The sequence below is a fragment of the Kryptolebias marmoratus genome, linkage group LG18, assembly GCF_001649575.2.
Source record: "Kryptolebias marmoratus isolate JLee-2015 linkage group LG18, ASM164957v2, whole genome shotgun sequence".
NCBI classification, from domain to species: Eukaryota; Metazoa; Chordata; class Actinopteri; order Cyprinodontiformes; family Rivulidae; genus Kryptolebias; species Kryptolebias marmoratus.
In genome coordinates, this window is record NC_051447.1 from 5,047,793 (window position 1) to 5,063,718 (window position 15,926).

The 15,926-nt window shown below is 38.7% G+C and overlaps 1 protein-coding gene across 3 annotated transcripts in view; it reads right to left on the reverse strand.

The window, feature by feature from the left end:
- Window positions 1–15,926, reverse strand: part of sbf1 (SET binding factor 1) — a 67,852-nt gene that overhangs the window by 37,652 nt on the left and 14,274 nt on the right. For all 3 annotated transcript variants that reach the window (XM_017432568.3, XM_017432569.3, XM_017432567.3), the window contains exons 2-5: window positions 8,881–8,966; window positions 5,472–5,609; window positions 4,777–4,905; window positions 4,434–4,544 (exon numbers count right to left, since the gene is read on the reverse strand). In XM_017432568.3, the coding sequence (XP_017288057.1) occupies window positions 4,434–4,544; window positions 4,777–4,905; window positions 5,472–5,609; window positions 8,881–8,966 (464 nt within the window). The remainder of the gene's footprint in view (window positions 1–4,433; window positions 4,545–4,776; window positions 4,906–5,471; window positions 5,610–8,880; window positions 8,967–15,926) is intronic.

The window sequence follows — 15,926 nt, forward strand, 5'->3', positions numbered from 1 at the left end:
TAGGAAACTTCCAACAAACATTTGAAATGCTAAAATGAAGAATGGAGATTTACTGCAGCAGCTACCAAAGGTACTATATTGAATAATTTTAATACTGCTGTAACAGTGATAAGCTGACAGAAAAATAAAATCTGACATATGTTAAATCCAAAAGTGAAACTATGTGACCGCAGTTTATCCGTTTCCTGGCACAGCGTCATTGTGTTTAACCGTAGCAGGTACTAAAACACTGTTGCACATGTTTCCATTTCTCCATTCTCATGGAGAAGCTTTATTTACTCCATTTGATTCTCTAGCCCAGAAGTCTGCAACCTTTACAAGTGAAAGAGCCATTTTTACCATCTCCTAATGGATACATGTATAGAGCTACAAGTTCACCTTGCCCCATAAAATTAAAATTAAATGATTAAGTTTCTATCCAAATGTACATACTGTATATACTACAGTTTATCTTGCTTTGTGACAGCTTTTTTTTTTCTCCCATTGGTAAACAGAAAGAAAAGTTTAGTTCTTTTCAAGAAAATTAAAATAAACCTGATTGTATTTAGCAGCACAATGAGATTTGCTTCCTTAAATCCCCACGAAAACCACATGGAAGCTTGAATTCATGTGATTGACCAAGAGTAGAATCTTGGGTAAGACATTTTGATGGAAATATAAGAGTGAATCTGTTGTTAAACTTAAAAAAGAGAGAGAAAGATTGAGTAAAACAACTGCTAGGGATAAATGTTGGAGATCCAGCCGGGCGATGGAGTGCCAAAAAAAATACGAAGCTCAGCATTCAAACACACGTGGCTTTCCCAAAACGTCTGCACGGCCGGTAAGTTCTATCTTTTTATTTGCATACTTTACTCAACAAATCTGAGAGCATACAAACAAACCCATACAAACACATCCAAATTGTCAGACTTCTCCATCTCAAATGGCTCTTCCATTGCTGACCTATCTTCAGTCACTTTGGCCGTTTCCATAGGGAAACAAACACACAAGGTAGCTGGGATCCGTTCATAAATTTTGTGTACAGATTTTATATTCATTTTTCCCCCCCCATTGTAAGGACAAATTAACCATCAGTTTTGAGGGGAAAAAAAGTTTGAACTTTGTTTCTCACTTTGTGAGATTTCTTTTTGGACCGGTCTTCATGACGTCGCAATGAGTACATTTGACTAAGCTATGATTGGATAGATTGAACAAAATTTCTTCTGAGCAAAATATCAAACATTTCTGAGATACACATTTTCACAAACAGAACATAGGATTCATGTTGAGCTTTTTGAGTATGCAACAGCATTGTAATAATCTGAATAAGGATAATTTTATAGTCATGTTGTGTGTTTTAGAAGAGGCTGATGAGAAAGAGTTTGTGATAATGCCAGATTTAGTCAGGGTGGCAGAAGTCCTGTGTGATTTAACCGTGATATAATTGTGTGTGTGTGCTACACTTTCTCAGTGACCTTCCCTCCTGTTGAGTCACAAGAACAGAACGGTCTGCTCTTGGCAAGAGAGAAGCAGTATAAAACGCTTCCATATGGACCTTTGAGGACTGAGTTTGGACTGTAAACTGATGAGTGATGGTGTTTTCAGACATGTTTAAGTGTTTGAAGAGTGCATGCAATGGCTTTTCCGTTTGTCTGTAAGTGTACTAATACTGATTAGATCTGATTCTCTTATTCAGATGCTGCGCTCCCCAACAGAAAGCCATCTGCCGTCCCATATGTTCACCAAGCAACTGAACTATGACCCGCATAGCAACCGCCTTGAACGTCTGCCTGTGTGTGTTTAGTGTGATTAAGAGATTTTAGAGAGTAAGAAACTGTTCTGAGGGTCCTGTCGACAACTGAAAAGAATCAAAATAATGAAAAAACACAACAATAAAATGTTTGACATGAATAATAATAATATGATCCTGTGGAAACTGATCACAAAATGCACGAAAAGCAAGTCAAACTGTTAAAACTACATCAAACGCACACAAACTGAAAAGAGTGGGAGAGGGAGAAAAACAGCTACATATTTTAAGAAAGGGAAAAAAAAAGGACTCTTGGTCTGTTTGATTGACAGAATAAGATGGATCTGGTTGTTGATTGGTGAAGCTTACAAAAGAGGAAAGTTACCTGCAGACAGGCCAGCACCCAGTCACAGGGCAGGACTGAGGAACTTTGTCTAAACTACAAACTGGGGGCTCGTCTGTCTGGAACATAAAGGAGCCAGTGTACAGTAGGGCGCACAACATCTGGAACTACAGCAGGAGGGTTCGGGTTCCTACTGCATTTTCACCATAAGGAGTCAGTATTCAAAAAGCTTGAACTTGTTCACTTTGAATAATAATGATAAATTAAAAGTCCAGTATAGAGGAAACGTTCTTCCAAAAAAACCATTAAGAGGACAGAAAACAGTTAAAAAAAATGTTATGAGAATCGTTTGAAGCAAAACCGCCCATCTGTGAACCAAAATATAATGAGATTTATTGCCTTGACATGCACATATATATACGGACCATCAAAAGTTAGAATGTATTTAATGTGATGTTTGCTGATTAGCTTAACATCAGTGGAGAGTTTTTATAATGAGTGGATCAAAGCGTCACAACCAAGTGTGCTTTAAGTGCAAATATACAGTGCCTTGCAAATGTTTTCACCCCTGTCTGTATACTTATTCTGTTGCCCTACAACCTGAAATTTAAATGGATTTTTTTTTGTTTGATTAAAAGCAAGAAGTCAACAAAAATACTTCAGAATAAATAAATTAAATGGAGGAAAAGTTCTTGTAAATAGTTATAAAACGATAAAACTGAACAACTGTATAAATGCTAATGGCATACTGTATATATTCAGCCCCCAAAACACCACCCTCTGTCTCTCCACTTTTTCCAGGATCAAGTCTCTTCAGGTCCGTCTCCATGATCTCGGTCCATCTAACTTGGACTTTTTGTCCATTCTTCATGACCAAACTGCTGCAGCTCCTTCAGGTTGGATTGGTGCTGCTTGTGTCCAACAATCTTTAAACCGAACCAGAGATTCTCGGCTGGAATGAGGTCTGGGTTTGACTGGACCATCCCAGAACTTTTAACTGGTTCTCCTGGAGTCACTAAGCTTTGCTTCAGCCGTGTTTAGGGTCGATGTCCTGCTGGAACGTGGACCTTCGTCCCAGCCCAACAAGACAATCCAGTCTTTTTTGGTTTGACTTTTTCCTACCGCACTCTGTCCAGCTTCTAGTGGTCCTAAGGACAGATCCTTCCATCTCTGCACATGAGCTGCCCAGCTCCGTCAGGGTTGTCTTTAGCCTCCTGATGTATCAAATAATGTAGCTTCTGGAGGTAATGGTTGGGTCTTCAAAGCAGAAGGGATGAGTACATATGCAAACAGCCCTTTTCAGTTGCATTATTTTGGAAAAAAATATTTAAAACAAGTTTGTTTTACTCAATTAACTTCATAATCTGGAGTATTTTTTGGAAAATTAATGAAAAATTCAATTAAATTCTTGGTTGCAAGGCAACAAGATAGAAAAAATACCAAGAGGGGTGAATTCATTTGCAATCCACTATGTGTTTCTGCAATGACTATGAAACATTTATGTGGTTTATGTGATTATTTATAACATTCTGGTTGCTTTTTCACGCCCAACACTGGTTAAAAATACTTCAGATTCTATCTATATTGATCATTGGTACAACTCCTCCACCGTGTACAAAATACAGTATTAATTGTTAAATAAACCTTAAAAGGGCTGCTTCCATCCACTGCGGTACACAGTCACTGTTGGGTTGACACGTCAGTCAGAACATTTTAACTTCTGAAGTACTCTGGAAATAAAATTCAATTGATGCACAGTTTGATCTCGAATCAGTTGCGAATATTGCACACATCCTGTAGTCTTCAACACTTTCAGTCATGAATGAACCCATGTAAAACAGAGATGGAAGAGAATGACTGTAATGTGTCTTACATCTGCAGAGAGCTTAGGATACTGTTACACATGGAGAGAAATTTCATAAGAGTCAGACATAATGATTTTGTACAAGGTAATCCTTCATTTTTTTTGCTTGTGTACAACCAATATCTAATTCCCATGCTTATCAACTACTCTAATAAAACTATACAGGGGCCAGACCGTTCAAGCGTAGCAAGTGTTTTTCAGTTGTATCGAGCTGGCTGTTCATGTTGAACAAGAAGTGTTTGAAGAGTTTGTCACAACTGGCAGGTTTTGACAAGCTCAGCTTTTAAATGCTGCATGTAGCCTGAAAAAGCTGCACTGCTGAGCAAAGCAGGAGGTGACGGAAGTAGCAGAAGATGACACTGAGGAATGAAGATTAAACTACTGGAAGTGAATGTAAACATGAATACAATTTCCAGGAACGGCTCTCGTTTTAATCCTGGCTAAATTGAAATCCTATCTTTCTGTTGGCACGAGAAAGAACGGCTGGGTGATTATACCTGAGAGCCTCCAGCGATGGGGATGACACAGGTCAGCAGGTTTCCGATCACAGTTTCCAAGGTGGTTGACAGGCCATCTACATGAATGGTGTAGATCAGACCCAAACAGTTCTGTGCAATCAAGTCGGAAACACAGGGGTTTAAGGTCAAAATGGCCATACAAAAAGCCCCAATTTACCCATTTGCTTTAACCAAAATCTCTACTAAAAACAAATGCTAAAGGTTGCAACTAGGTGTGGTGTTCTGTGCAGCTTTTCAGCCTCAAACGAATTCCCTCGATCTGAATGTGAGCATAAACAAAACCCAACGCATATCAACACGGGAAAAAAGGACCACAGCTCACCCGAAACGCCTCAGTGTAGTCAAGTCGCGACACCAGCACCAGGCTCTTGGGGGCAAAGACTTTAGCTGGTTGGATGACAGCCAGATCTTCGTCTGCCTCATCCGCCTCGCCGGCCTTATTCTTCTTCAGCTGAACAGAGCGACAAAAAACAGATGTAACCGTTTCAAGGGCCAGGTCTGGAAAACTCTCAACACATATATGTATATTAAAAAAATAAATCATTTGTTGCATTTAAAACACTTAAATGAAAGGGCAGGCATTCTTTGAAGGAATGCATATTGCCCACCAGATTTTAAGCCAGAGTTTTATCTTGTGTTGAGAAATGACAGCTTCATTTTCCATGTTTGACCATAACAATGTTATGCATAATTTCATGCAATATTGCGAGATCTCGTGCTCAAAGTATGTATTGTGAATGACACTTAGCTACTAACACATCAAACTTTAGCTGAACATCTGCAAAAATAGATGACTTATAGCCATTTTTATGTTGGCTAAGGTCGATGAGCCATGGTAGGCGTCTTGAATGGAGTTGCCTCCAAACGTTAATCAGTTGTAGATGTACATCCAATGATTAGTGGGCGATAAAAAAGGATTATGGGCTTTTGCAGAAGAGTCTGTGGGTGATGCATTGCGATTATGTGGGAACATAAACAGCGGTCACCATGACAACTATTAGCTGACGTCCGTCTCACCTGTGGATTGTCCAAACTCTCCCAGAAAGTAAAGCAGGCACAGTAGTGACGCTCCGAGTTGATGTCAGTCAAAACCGCAACAAAGAAGGAAGCCGGATGCCGCTCAGGAACCAGCTGCCAACCGCTGGGCTGACAGAACTAGAAGTCGAAGGCAGGCCAGGAGTGTGTGTGTGTGTGTGTGTGTGGAAGGGGGGGTTTAGGGGAGGCAGAAACATGGTTTGGGAATTGATGGTTAAAGGAAGAAAGGAAAAAGCTAATTAGTGCAAATACCAACTTGGGTGACACATTTTCAAACCGCCTTGAACTACGGGTGTAACAATGAACATATTAGTCACAGGTGATCACATTTTATTAAACTGTATTTTGCTAACAGCCACGACAGAAAAGAAGCCGAGGAAGATGCTACCTGAACACTCGACACCAAACAAAGCACGGTTGGTTCAGAATAACATACAGACACAGCTGTGTGGGAAAAGCTCTGCGGTGACTGTAGACAGCTGTATGGCAAGCAATTGAGTCATATAACCAACACTTTGAAAACTACTGTGGCAAACCATTTCTAAATCTATATATATTATTTGTATATCTGCCCCGATATCAAGCCTTATTGTCCCACACTCTTCTAGAAGAGAAGTTTGATTGTTTGACATTTTATTTATTTTACGTTTTCATATCTTTATTCACTTCTGTTGCTTTTAATTTTTCATGAAGTCTGGTTAAAATAACTGAAAATAAACACTCAATTTTTGTTTTATTTTACTTTTTAATAATATTTTCTTAAGAGATGCCTTTGCAGAGTGTATCAAAGTTTCTGTTTGACACATGGTCAATGGGTTCTGTTGAAAAATGGAACATTTGGCATTTGTTTCTTTTTCTTGTACCATACCAAACGGTGACCCTCATACCGAAGTACCTCATACCGTTTCATCCCCACCTTAAAGTAATTTATTAATTAATGCAACAAAACAGGTTCTGAAAACTTTTCCTGTTTAAACAATTACAAGTTCCCCATAAATCATGCTGAATGGTATAACTGAAGTATGCATTTATTCTGAATTACTGTCAGGCTGATTATAGCATTCAAATAGTTACTTTCCCCATAAGAAGTTAGCGTTGATTGTAGAGAGTAAAAAAGTGTCAATATTAACAATTTTTTGTTAATGTGATATTCATCATGTTAATAAGCTGTCTGCCTGATGAACACAAATTACAACCAATTCTGTGTGAAAGGGCATAGAAAAGTTTATGGCGAAAATATATACCCACTTCTGTATCTTACTGTGTTTTATAGTATTTTTTTTTTACCCTTTCTACTAGAAGTCTATCCACTGATTTTGGAATTTTTAGTACACATTGGCCTACAATACAGGTTGACAAGTTAACTTACTAAATCAATCAAAAATGCAAAAGCAATGAGTGAAAAGACTACGCCCGCCCCAGAATTTAGTATATAGACCCACATTAGCAACAATAATTTGAAAAATTGTCCCTTGTATGACGATCTGTTTCTTGCTTTGTTGTATATGAATGTGGCATGAAGGTGGTTAGCAACACTGAGAAATCTCAGCTGGGATCTTTCTGTGGGGCATTTTGCCATGTTCTCACTGAGCACATTTTTTTCATGGAAATCTGGTTTCCTCCCACATTCCAAAAACATACATATTGAGTTAAAAGGGGAATATGAACTAACCTTAGGTGTGAATGTTTGTGGATTGGTTTTCATCTCTGGGAGTTTTTTCAAACCCGTTGTTTAACATGGATAATGCTAAATGCAGGTCTGAACTCCCTCAACCTGAACTGTAAACCACTGTGGAAAAACTACAAGGAAGAGGCACACCAACGTGACCAGCAGAGGCAATCTCCTGGCATGGTGAAGGTGCAGGCAGCCGCACACTCTGTCTGACCGCACGCCTCAAAGATCTGTGCTGATATGACGTATATGACTTTCACCAAAACTGCTGCTGTGCGTCGACATTTTAATTTGGTCTTGTTTGTGAAAGGGACACTGTTCCAGAGGTCTTGTGGTTAGATTCATTTGTGCAACCTAAACTGTGCCACTATCTTCTTTCATCTTGTAATCCTTCCAAACAATCCATACTTGTACGATTTGTAAACTTGACATGCTGAGGCCTGCAGAGTCTCAGTTTCTTTATAGATTTTATGGTCTATTGGAGTGAGCTCTGTAGCAACCAGGCGTGGTAACTCAAACCAACTTCTGCTTTAAAAGCAGTAAGGTCAGACTTAGGATTTCCCTCTATGTTTCTACATTTTACTTTAGTTTTTGATTAATTATGACACTGAAAAATCCAACTCCTAGTTGTTCCTCTGAAGTTGTTTTTACCTGGTTTTGAAACGTGGTAAGGACCAGATGAAACTTAGCTACGCACTAATATGAAACACCACAGAACTAACAGAGGGTGTACTTGTTTATAATAACAGTAAAAAGTGGAGAACAGAAACAACTGACCTCCCTATTTTTGTTAAACAAATATCTACACACATCGTGAAGAAAATTTCAGAAGAACGTGTGTCTTGATGAAAGGCACTAAAGAAAGGTTAAAAATACTATTTGTCATATTTGTGGTATTTTTAAATCCTCCTTTAATCACTATAATAATGTTTAATACTACGCTATAACCTAATGCAGCAGTAACCTGTGATGCACAGACATTGATCCTCTGACCCTTATTCCCCCACTGGGACAAAAAACTAACTTCACAGCTGGTTTTCTTTAGAATCACGTCGCTCGTTTATCGTCTCTGAAGGCTCACTAATTGCCATTTCCTTTGCTTCCGAAATACAACCACAGAGCCTGCTGCAGTTTTCTATTAGAGCATAGGAGGAGCGGACGGTTTGCCGAAGTTTTCAGAATGGAAGCGACAGTGACCTACGATGAGTTTAAAGAAGCTTGGAAAAAGCTAAATTCCTCCTAAATCTAATGCAGACAGCTAAAAACAAATTAACTCGCCATTAAAAGTTCTACTTGATATTTGTGATTGAGTCATCGTTGATATCGAATGAAAGAAAACTCAATATCTCCCAGCTGTAATTACAAATGCATAATTTGAATTTGAAAGCAGTTTTTGTGAACCAGAGAAGCACGTAAAGAATAAATACTGCAGTAGTCACCACAATACTGCATTATGACTTGATCTCAACCCATTTAAGATACAGTACATTTCACTAAAAACTGCAACAAAAAGGCCTGTAAAATCAATCCAATTTGCAACATTTACTGTATATTTGCTGAATTAGATCACTCCCAGTTTTTAGAATTAACCTGTATATCCTGTCACCCTGACAACTGTTGGTTATTACCAATCGAGCTGAACTCCTAACACTGGCAGGTTAGAGTTTCTTGTTCTGGCCACGGAGGTACACAGGAACATGACTGTCAGAACTGACTTACCAGCTCTACGCCTTGTGGGAACGGGCTGTCCTCCCAGTCTTTCTCAGGAAACCGTTGGAGAATGCGACCTTGACCCTCACCCTCCACTGCGGGGAGACAGACAGAGGGACACACCAGAGGTCAAACTGTGTTATCCGCATTGTTTGCTATCTGTTTGTTTCTACAAATAAACTACTTAGAGCTCTTTTAAACCATTTACACACTGTTTATGAGCCATTTGAGCTGCTCAGGGCTTGTATATTGACATACAGTTAAATGGATCAAATAATCCTGTGAAAAGAACACAAATGTTTTTGTTGCAGTGCTGCCACGGTCATTTATAGTACTGCACATGTTTTCTATTAGCATGTTTTCTGATTAAATTTTAAATTCCAGGCTAAGAGAGTTATTCTGAGATTTTCAAAACATTGCTGCTGCCTCGAACGCTTTGAACTTGTTCACTGGAAAACCCAAGAAGCCATCTCGTTAAGAGTGCTTTAACATAAACGCATGAAATACAGACGGCACTTAAATGTCCCCACAAGATTCTGTGATATTCCACAGAAACCCGCAACTCATATGACCAACATCTAGGCAAGCAATCGCTGAATTCATGATTATATTTTTTATTTCTTAAACACTTTTCCTGAGTTGAGAAACATCAAGCGAAATGGTACACAATCAACCTCCTGCCCACACATATTAAACAGCATTTTATGTAATTAATTATCTAATTCATTACTATTTTAAGGATATAAGTGTAGTGCAAGTAAAGGGAAATTACAAAAGTAAACATTAAAATGTTTTATGGCTGTTTCTTAGATACTTTCGGGTCAAACAAGCACTCCAAGCTTGCAACACAATTTAAAAATATACATGTATTTTTCCGTGACCACGGTTTTGCTTCAGATGAAGAGGTGTGTAATGCTAGAGTGAATGCTGAGTCAGCATTATGCAGCTTATGGTTTCTTCTGTACATTTGATGCAATTAAACTACTTCCACTTACTTTGAACTTTTTGATATATCAGTGGTTAAAACACCACAGTTCAGTCTAATCTTCTGTTTTGATTTTACTTTTATGCTTAAAAAAATAACTTGAATTTCCCCATAGAAATACATAGAGATCGCTTCAATTCCTTTATAAGCACTGTTATTTTAGAAATAATTGCTGTTTTTGTCTTCTTAAGCTACTTTTAGAAGCCATTCTGCTACTTTTAGCTTATAGCTACAGTTCAGCTTAATGTAGTTTTGTCCATTTTAGCTTTTATCTATAGTTTTGTTAGTGTTAGCAGCTGTTCTGCTGCTTTAAGCTTTTAACTACTGTTGTGCTGTTTACTGCTGTGCTTGTTTTACCTGTATTTTTAGTTACCTTTTTATGGATAGTACATACAGCTACAGTGCAAGGACATGTTTTAAAAAGTAAACTGGGAACAAATATTTTGGAACAGTAATTATGAACCATTTGTTGCAACCAGATAAGTCTATATGTGCCTGTTAAACATTAGCAAACTGCGTTAAAGTCTGTGTAATGAGGCCATGTCTACTGTTAAAATCATCTCTGCTGGCCAAGGCCTGGCTCATCACATCAGCACAACGGTCCAACAAAGGCCGACTTCTGTGACCACCACAATCCCATCTTTCATCTTCGCTCCAGCTGAATCCCTGACAGCTGCTTAAAAGGCAGCATTCAGCCACACAAAGAATACACTTAACTCCCCAACACAAAGGAAACGCACCCAGAGTGAGAGGATACAAAACCGAATGCTAAATGAAGTTAGTCACCAGCATTTAGTCAAACCCAAAAAAAGTACTGAACATCGCCTAGAAGAACACAACCGATCTGTGTGCATTCAACCAAAAAAATTTAAATAGAATCACAAACAGCGCAGAAACAAAAAAAGTAGGCCAGCTGACGACTAAGTGTGGTGATCTGAGACGAAGTAACAGAAAGAAATTTGTTTACTTTCACTTTTGAGATGATTGCTCTTCATTTTTAAGCACTGATGTATAATTTACTTAAGAAAAAACAAAAACTATAAAGTCCTGCACTTCAAGGTTTTTTTTTCCATATTAAACTAATGCAATGAGCAATATGTTTATCACAAGAAATTTGTAAACAAATCAAATGTTTCAAAGTCATTACTAAAGATGTCATGTTATGATAAATTTAGCTATTACTTACTGACATATCTTTAGGGTTCAGCAAAGAAAAGATTAAAAAAAAGATGTAAAAACACAGCTTTACTGCAACATGTTTCTACCACAGGAAGCTACATTAACTCTACCAGGACAAACAGCACTGCTTACTCACTTTAAGTGGCAGCACAGATTAGAGTTCAGGTCAATTTATGGCTTTTGAAAATCAATACAGAATCTTGTCTGCTGATGTGATAAATCTAAAGATACAGGCCCAATTCAAAATAGTTGGAATGTTATACAAGACGTAAATAAAAACAGAATGCAAGAACTTGCAAATTTCATAAACCCATATTTTATGTTTAAACTAACTAATTGTACCATTTTGCACCAAATGTTTTCAGTTGGTGAGAGGTCTGGACTGCAGGCAGACCAGTTCAGCACCCAGACTCTTCTACTACAAAGCCTTAATGTTGTAATGGATGCAGTATGTGGTTCATTGTCTTGTAAAACATGCAAGGCCTTCCCTGAAAAAGACATTGCCTGGATGGGAGCATATGTTGTTCTAAAACCTGTATATACTTTTCTACACTGATGGTGCCTTTTTAGGTGCATAAGCTGCCCATTCTATAGGCACTAATGCACCCGCATACCATCAGAGAGGCTGGCTTTTGAACCGCGTGCTCATAACTAGCCGGATGATCCCTCTCCTCTTTAGTATTGAGGATGAGGCGACTGTGGTTTCCAGACAGAATTAACATTGCTGGTTTATCTGACCTCAGATCAGTTCTCCTCTTTGCCTCGGTCCATTTGAAATGAGCTTTGGTCCAGAGGAGACAGCAGAGGTTCTGGATGGTGTTCACATCTGGCTTCTTCTCTGCCTGATAGAGCTTTATGCAGCATTAGTGGATGGTACAGTGAGCTGTGTTTACAGACAACGATCTGTGGAAGTGTTCCTGAGTCCAGAACAGAACCAGACCTGGTTTTAATGCAGTTCTACTATTTTTAGACAGTTTTTCACATAGACTGGTGAACCTCTGCCCTTGTTTACTTCTGAGAGATTCAGCCTCTAAAAATCCTCTTTTTACACCCAGTCCTCTTTCTGACCTGTTGACAATCAACGTAATTAGTTGTAAAAAGCTCCTCCAGCTGTTTCTTATCCATGCCACTTACATTTCCAGCTTTTTGCTGTTTTTTTTGAGTGTTGCTATAATAAAATTCAAAATTCTTTATTTTTTCCTAAAAGTTGTACAACTTCTTAGTTTAAACATATGATACGTTTACTATGTTTAGCACCTGTTGTAAATGAGTACCAGCTACTACCACACCTAACCTTAGCCCAGTATCTTTTAAATTCACTAAATTGAAGCCATTTTTGTGTTGGCCATCTTGAATTGGGTTGACCCCAGTTTGAAAATGTACCCAATAATTACTTTCTGCAAGCTCCATTAAAATCTGTCAACTGCTTCATGATATATTTTGCTGACAGACACACATTTACACACACACACACACACACACACCGGACAGAGGCAAAAACATCATCTCCTGATCTTCTCCCTTTGGAGGTGGATGATAATAAAATTATACGCAACATATTCTACTGGGTTTAAAATAATCAGCAATAAAGAAACTAATTTATCAATAAATTCATCCTAAATTCATTGGTTTAAATTTTGTGTAAACAGTGTGGAATATATGGCCCATTATCAGATGTGAAATATCTCCTTAGAGATTTTAAAAGCAGCAAGCATGTAGTACAGCATGGGTTCATGTAAATGTTTTGGAATTTTATGTTGTCAATGGATGATGAACAAACAAGGCTGCAGCAAAAGGCCCAATATAGTGAAAAAGGAAGTACTTTTGGGACAACTGAAACAGGACATCTTGTGACTCAGGAATAAACAGATGACTGAGTAGTAACCGAGTGTGCTGGTAGTAAACCAGACACTAGGAACAAGAAGCTCAGTCCTATTTTCAGTGTTTGAGCCCAGCGGTCTTCATGCACGGGGCTGGTTTTTGGGAATAATACTCAGTAAAACAAAGACTGTTGTCTATGAAAACTTCTTTTGAAGAATTAAAACAGCTGGGAGCATGCACATAAATCTATATAGGTTTACGAAAACAAACTGAAAAGTTGTCACCGTGTTCACTCAGACATGGTTAATTAGAAGTACTACTCGGTTTAACTATTATCAGAAAACTGTTGCCCCAAACACTAAACAATATTTCCTAATCTAAGTCAAACAAATCAGACAAAATCAAATAGTTTGCCTAATTCAGGCAGATATTGAACTTAAACCTTTTTTTGTGCTTGACAGCAAACACAAACTTCAGTCCGATAAGTTGTCGGTTGTTTGAAGTTCTGCTTTACCTCCCATGAGGTGACAGTATTTCCTCTTTATTTATGGAACTTGACTAAGGGTAATTAGCTGTGGTAGCCAGGCTGTCTTACATGTGCACGCACACACAATTACATAATCCCCCACTTTTCATGGTAAAAGCACAGGGAATAAAGCAAAAACTAAAATTTCTACACATAATCATATTACCCCCCCTTATTGAAATGATCAAACAAGGATTTAAATATAGGAATATTACTGTGATCATTTACAAAAAGATAGTGTTTTGGTTTGAATATAATAATGATTTTAATGACAGTCATGTGACTGCCTGACTGGGGATCAAACCCAGACCTTCCACATGTGAGGAGGACATGCTCTAACCATTGTCCCAACAGAGACAAACGTCATAGCCTAACTCTCATCCTTTATCCAAAAAGCCAAAAGCCACCCAAAAGAGAAACTAAAAGTTCTTTTAGTGCAGTGATTTATTTTAGACAGAAAATTTTCCATTTCCATCCTGCCATGGATCAGTCAGCATCAGCTTTGCACCGCCTGGATGGTGGGGGATCTCTCCTGCTCTGACTGTAGTTGGAGGACTGAGCTGCCTGTGAACTCTGTGGGACGGAGGAGGCTCCACTGCAGCACCTGCTGCTCATTGGAAAGAACCATACTTGTTTTCACATCACAGACTTCAAGTCTCCAAAAGCGGCAGAAAAAAGTCGCTAGTTGCTTTTCATGAAAAAACAGTCACTGGAGGGAAAACTCGCTTAACTTAGCGACAAGGTCTCCAAGCTGGCAACACTGCCCGCACCAGGACCCGCCCTGCTCTGCTCTGGTTCGCTTTATTTGTTGAAAGCAGCGTCAGATTAATCCCTGTATCATAATTAGATCAAATAGCTTTAATGAGACCACAACAAAACAAAAAACATCTTTTTTTTCCCCCTTCTCATTTTTTTTACAGATGACTGAAATCTTTGGCCACGTTCCAAATGACGGAACTCCATTGTGGGGACAGAGCGCTTTAATCCCTGATAGCAACAACAGATATGTAAAAGGAGAAAGCTCTAGTAGATAGGCTGCAATAACCAGTACTTTAACATAGGCATGGGCCGGTTACAGGTTTCAAGGTATACCATGGTCACACGGAGCACCGAGCAGTGCTCCGAGGTGTCATTCAGCTGTTTACAGTAGTCATGGGGTGGAATGGGGTGGAATTCCTCAAATCTTATATATCTTATTTCTTAAAAAAAAGACTATGTTTGTTGGTTGAACATTTTATCTGGCTGTCTCGTAATTCTGAGGCTGCTGGTTCATGCCAAGGTTGCGTCAAGAAGGGATAAAACATAAAACAATTGGCAAATCTTTCATGCAAGTTTACTTTCTGTGGCGACCTCAGAAGAAGGGAGGAGCCGAATAAACAACTGAGTCAAAAAAGGACAGAACCATGTTTTTTTTCTTACTGTCTGACATTAAATCAACTAAGCCTTTCATGTCTTAGGACAGTTAAGATATCCTCCCAAAAATCTATTTACTAAATGCCCGAAAAATGAGAGTAAACTTTTTTTTTTTTCAAAGTCAGACATTTACATACACTAAGATCACTGTGCCTTTAAACAACTCGGGAAAGCCCAAATGATGGTGTCATGGCTTTGGAAGCTCTAGATTGGTTTGTTGACAACATCTGAGTTAATTGGAGGCACACCTGTGGATGCATCTTAAGGCACACCTCAAACACCCTGCTTCTTTGTGTGACATCATGGGAAAAAAAAAATCAACCAAGATGTCAGGAAGAGAATTGTTGACCTCCACAACTCTGGGTCATCCTATGGTACAGTGTCCAGATGCCTGAAGGTTCATGTCTTCCAACATTTATACACAAGTATAAAGACCATGGGAATGTCCTGCCATCATACCGCTCAGGAAGGAGACGGGTTCTGGGTTTCTGAAATTAACGTGTTTTGGTGCAAAATGTGCCAAATCAACCCCAAAACTGAAGCTGGTCAGAGAGTCAATTTCCACAGAGAAACAAGTCCTGGACTGGCAAGAGCTGAAAGGCCACTCAGCGAGGAAGAAAACATGACCCCCAAAGAAATATAAATAAAACAGTTTAGTTTGAAAAGGCCCATTGGGACAAAAAGCTTCATTTTCAGAGACATGTCCTGTGGTCTGATGAAACTAAAGTTGACTTGTTTGGCCATAATGACCGTCGTTACATTTGGAGGAAAAAGGGGGAAGCTTGAAACCTGAGAACACCATCCCAACTGTGACGTACGGGGGTGGCAGCATCATGGGGTGGCAGCATCATGGTGTGGGAGTGTTTTGTTTTGCTGCAGAATGAACTGATGCACTTCACTAAATAGATAGCATCATGAGGAAAGAACATTATGAGGAAATACTGAATCACCATCCCAAGACGTCAGCCAGAAAGTTAAAAACTGGCTACAAATGGGTCTATACAGGTGCTGGTCATAAAATTAGAATATCATGAAAAAGTAGATTGATTTCAGTAATTCCATTTAAAAAGTGAAACTTGTATATTATATTCATACATTACATACAAACTCATATATTTCAAATGTTTATTT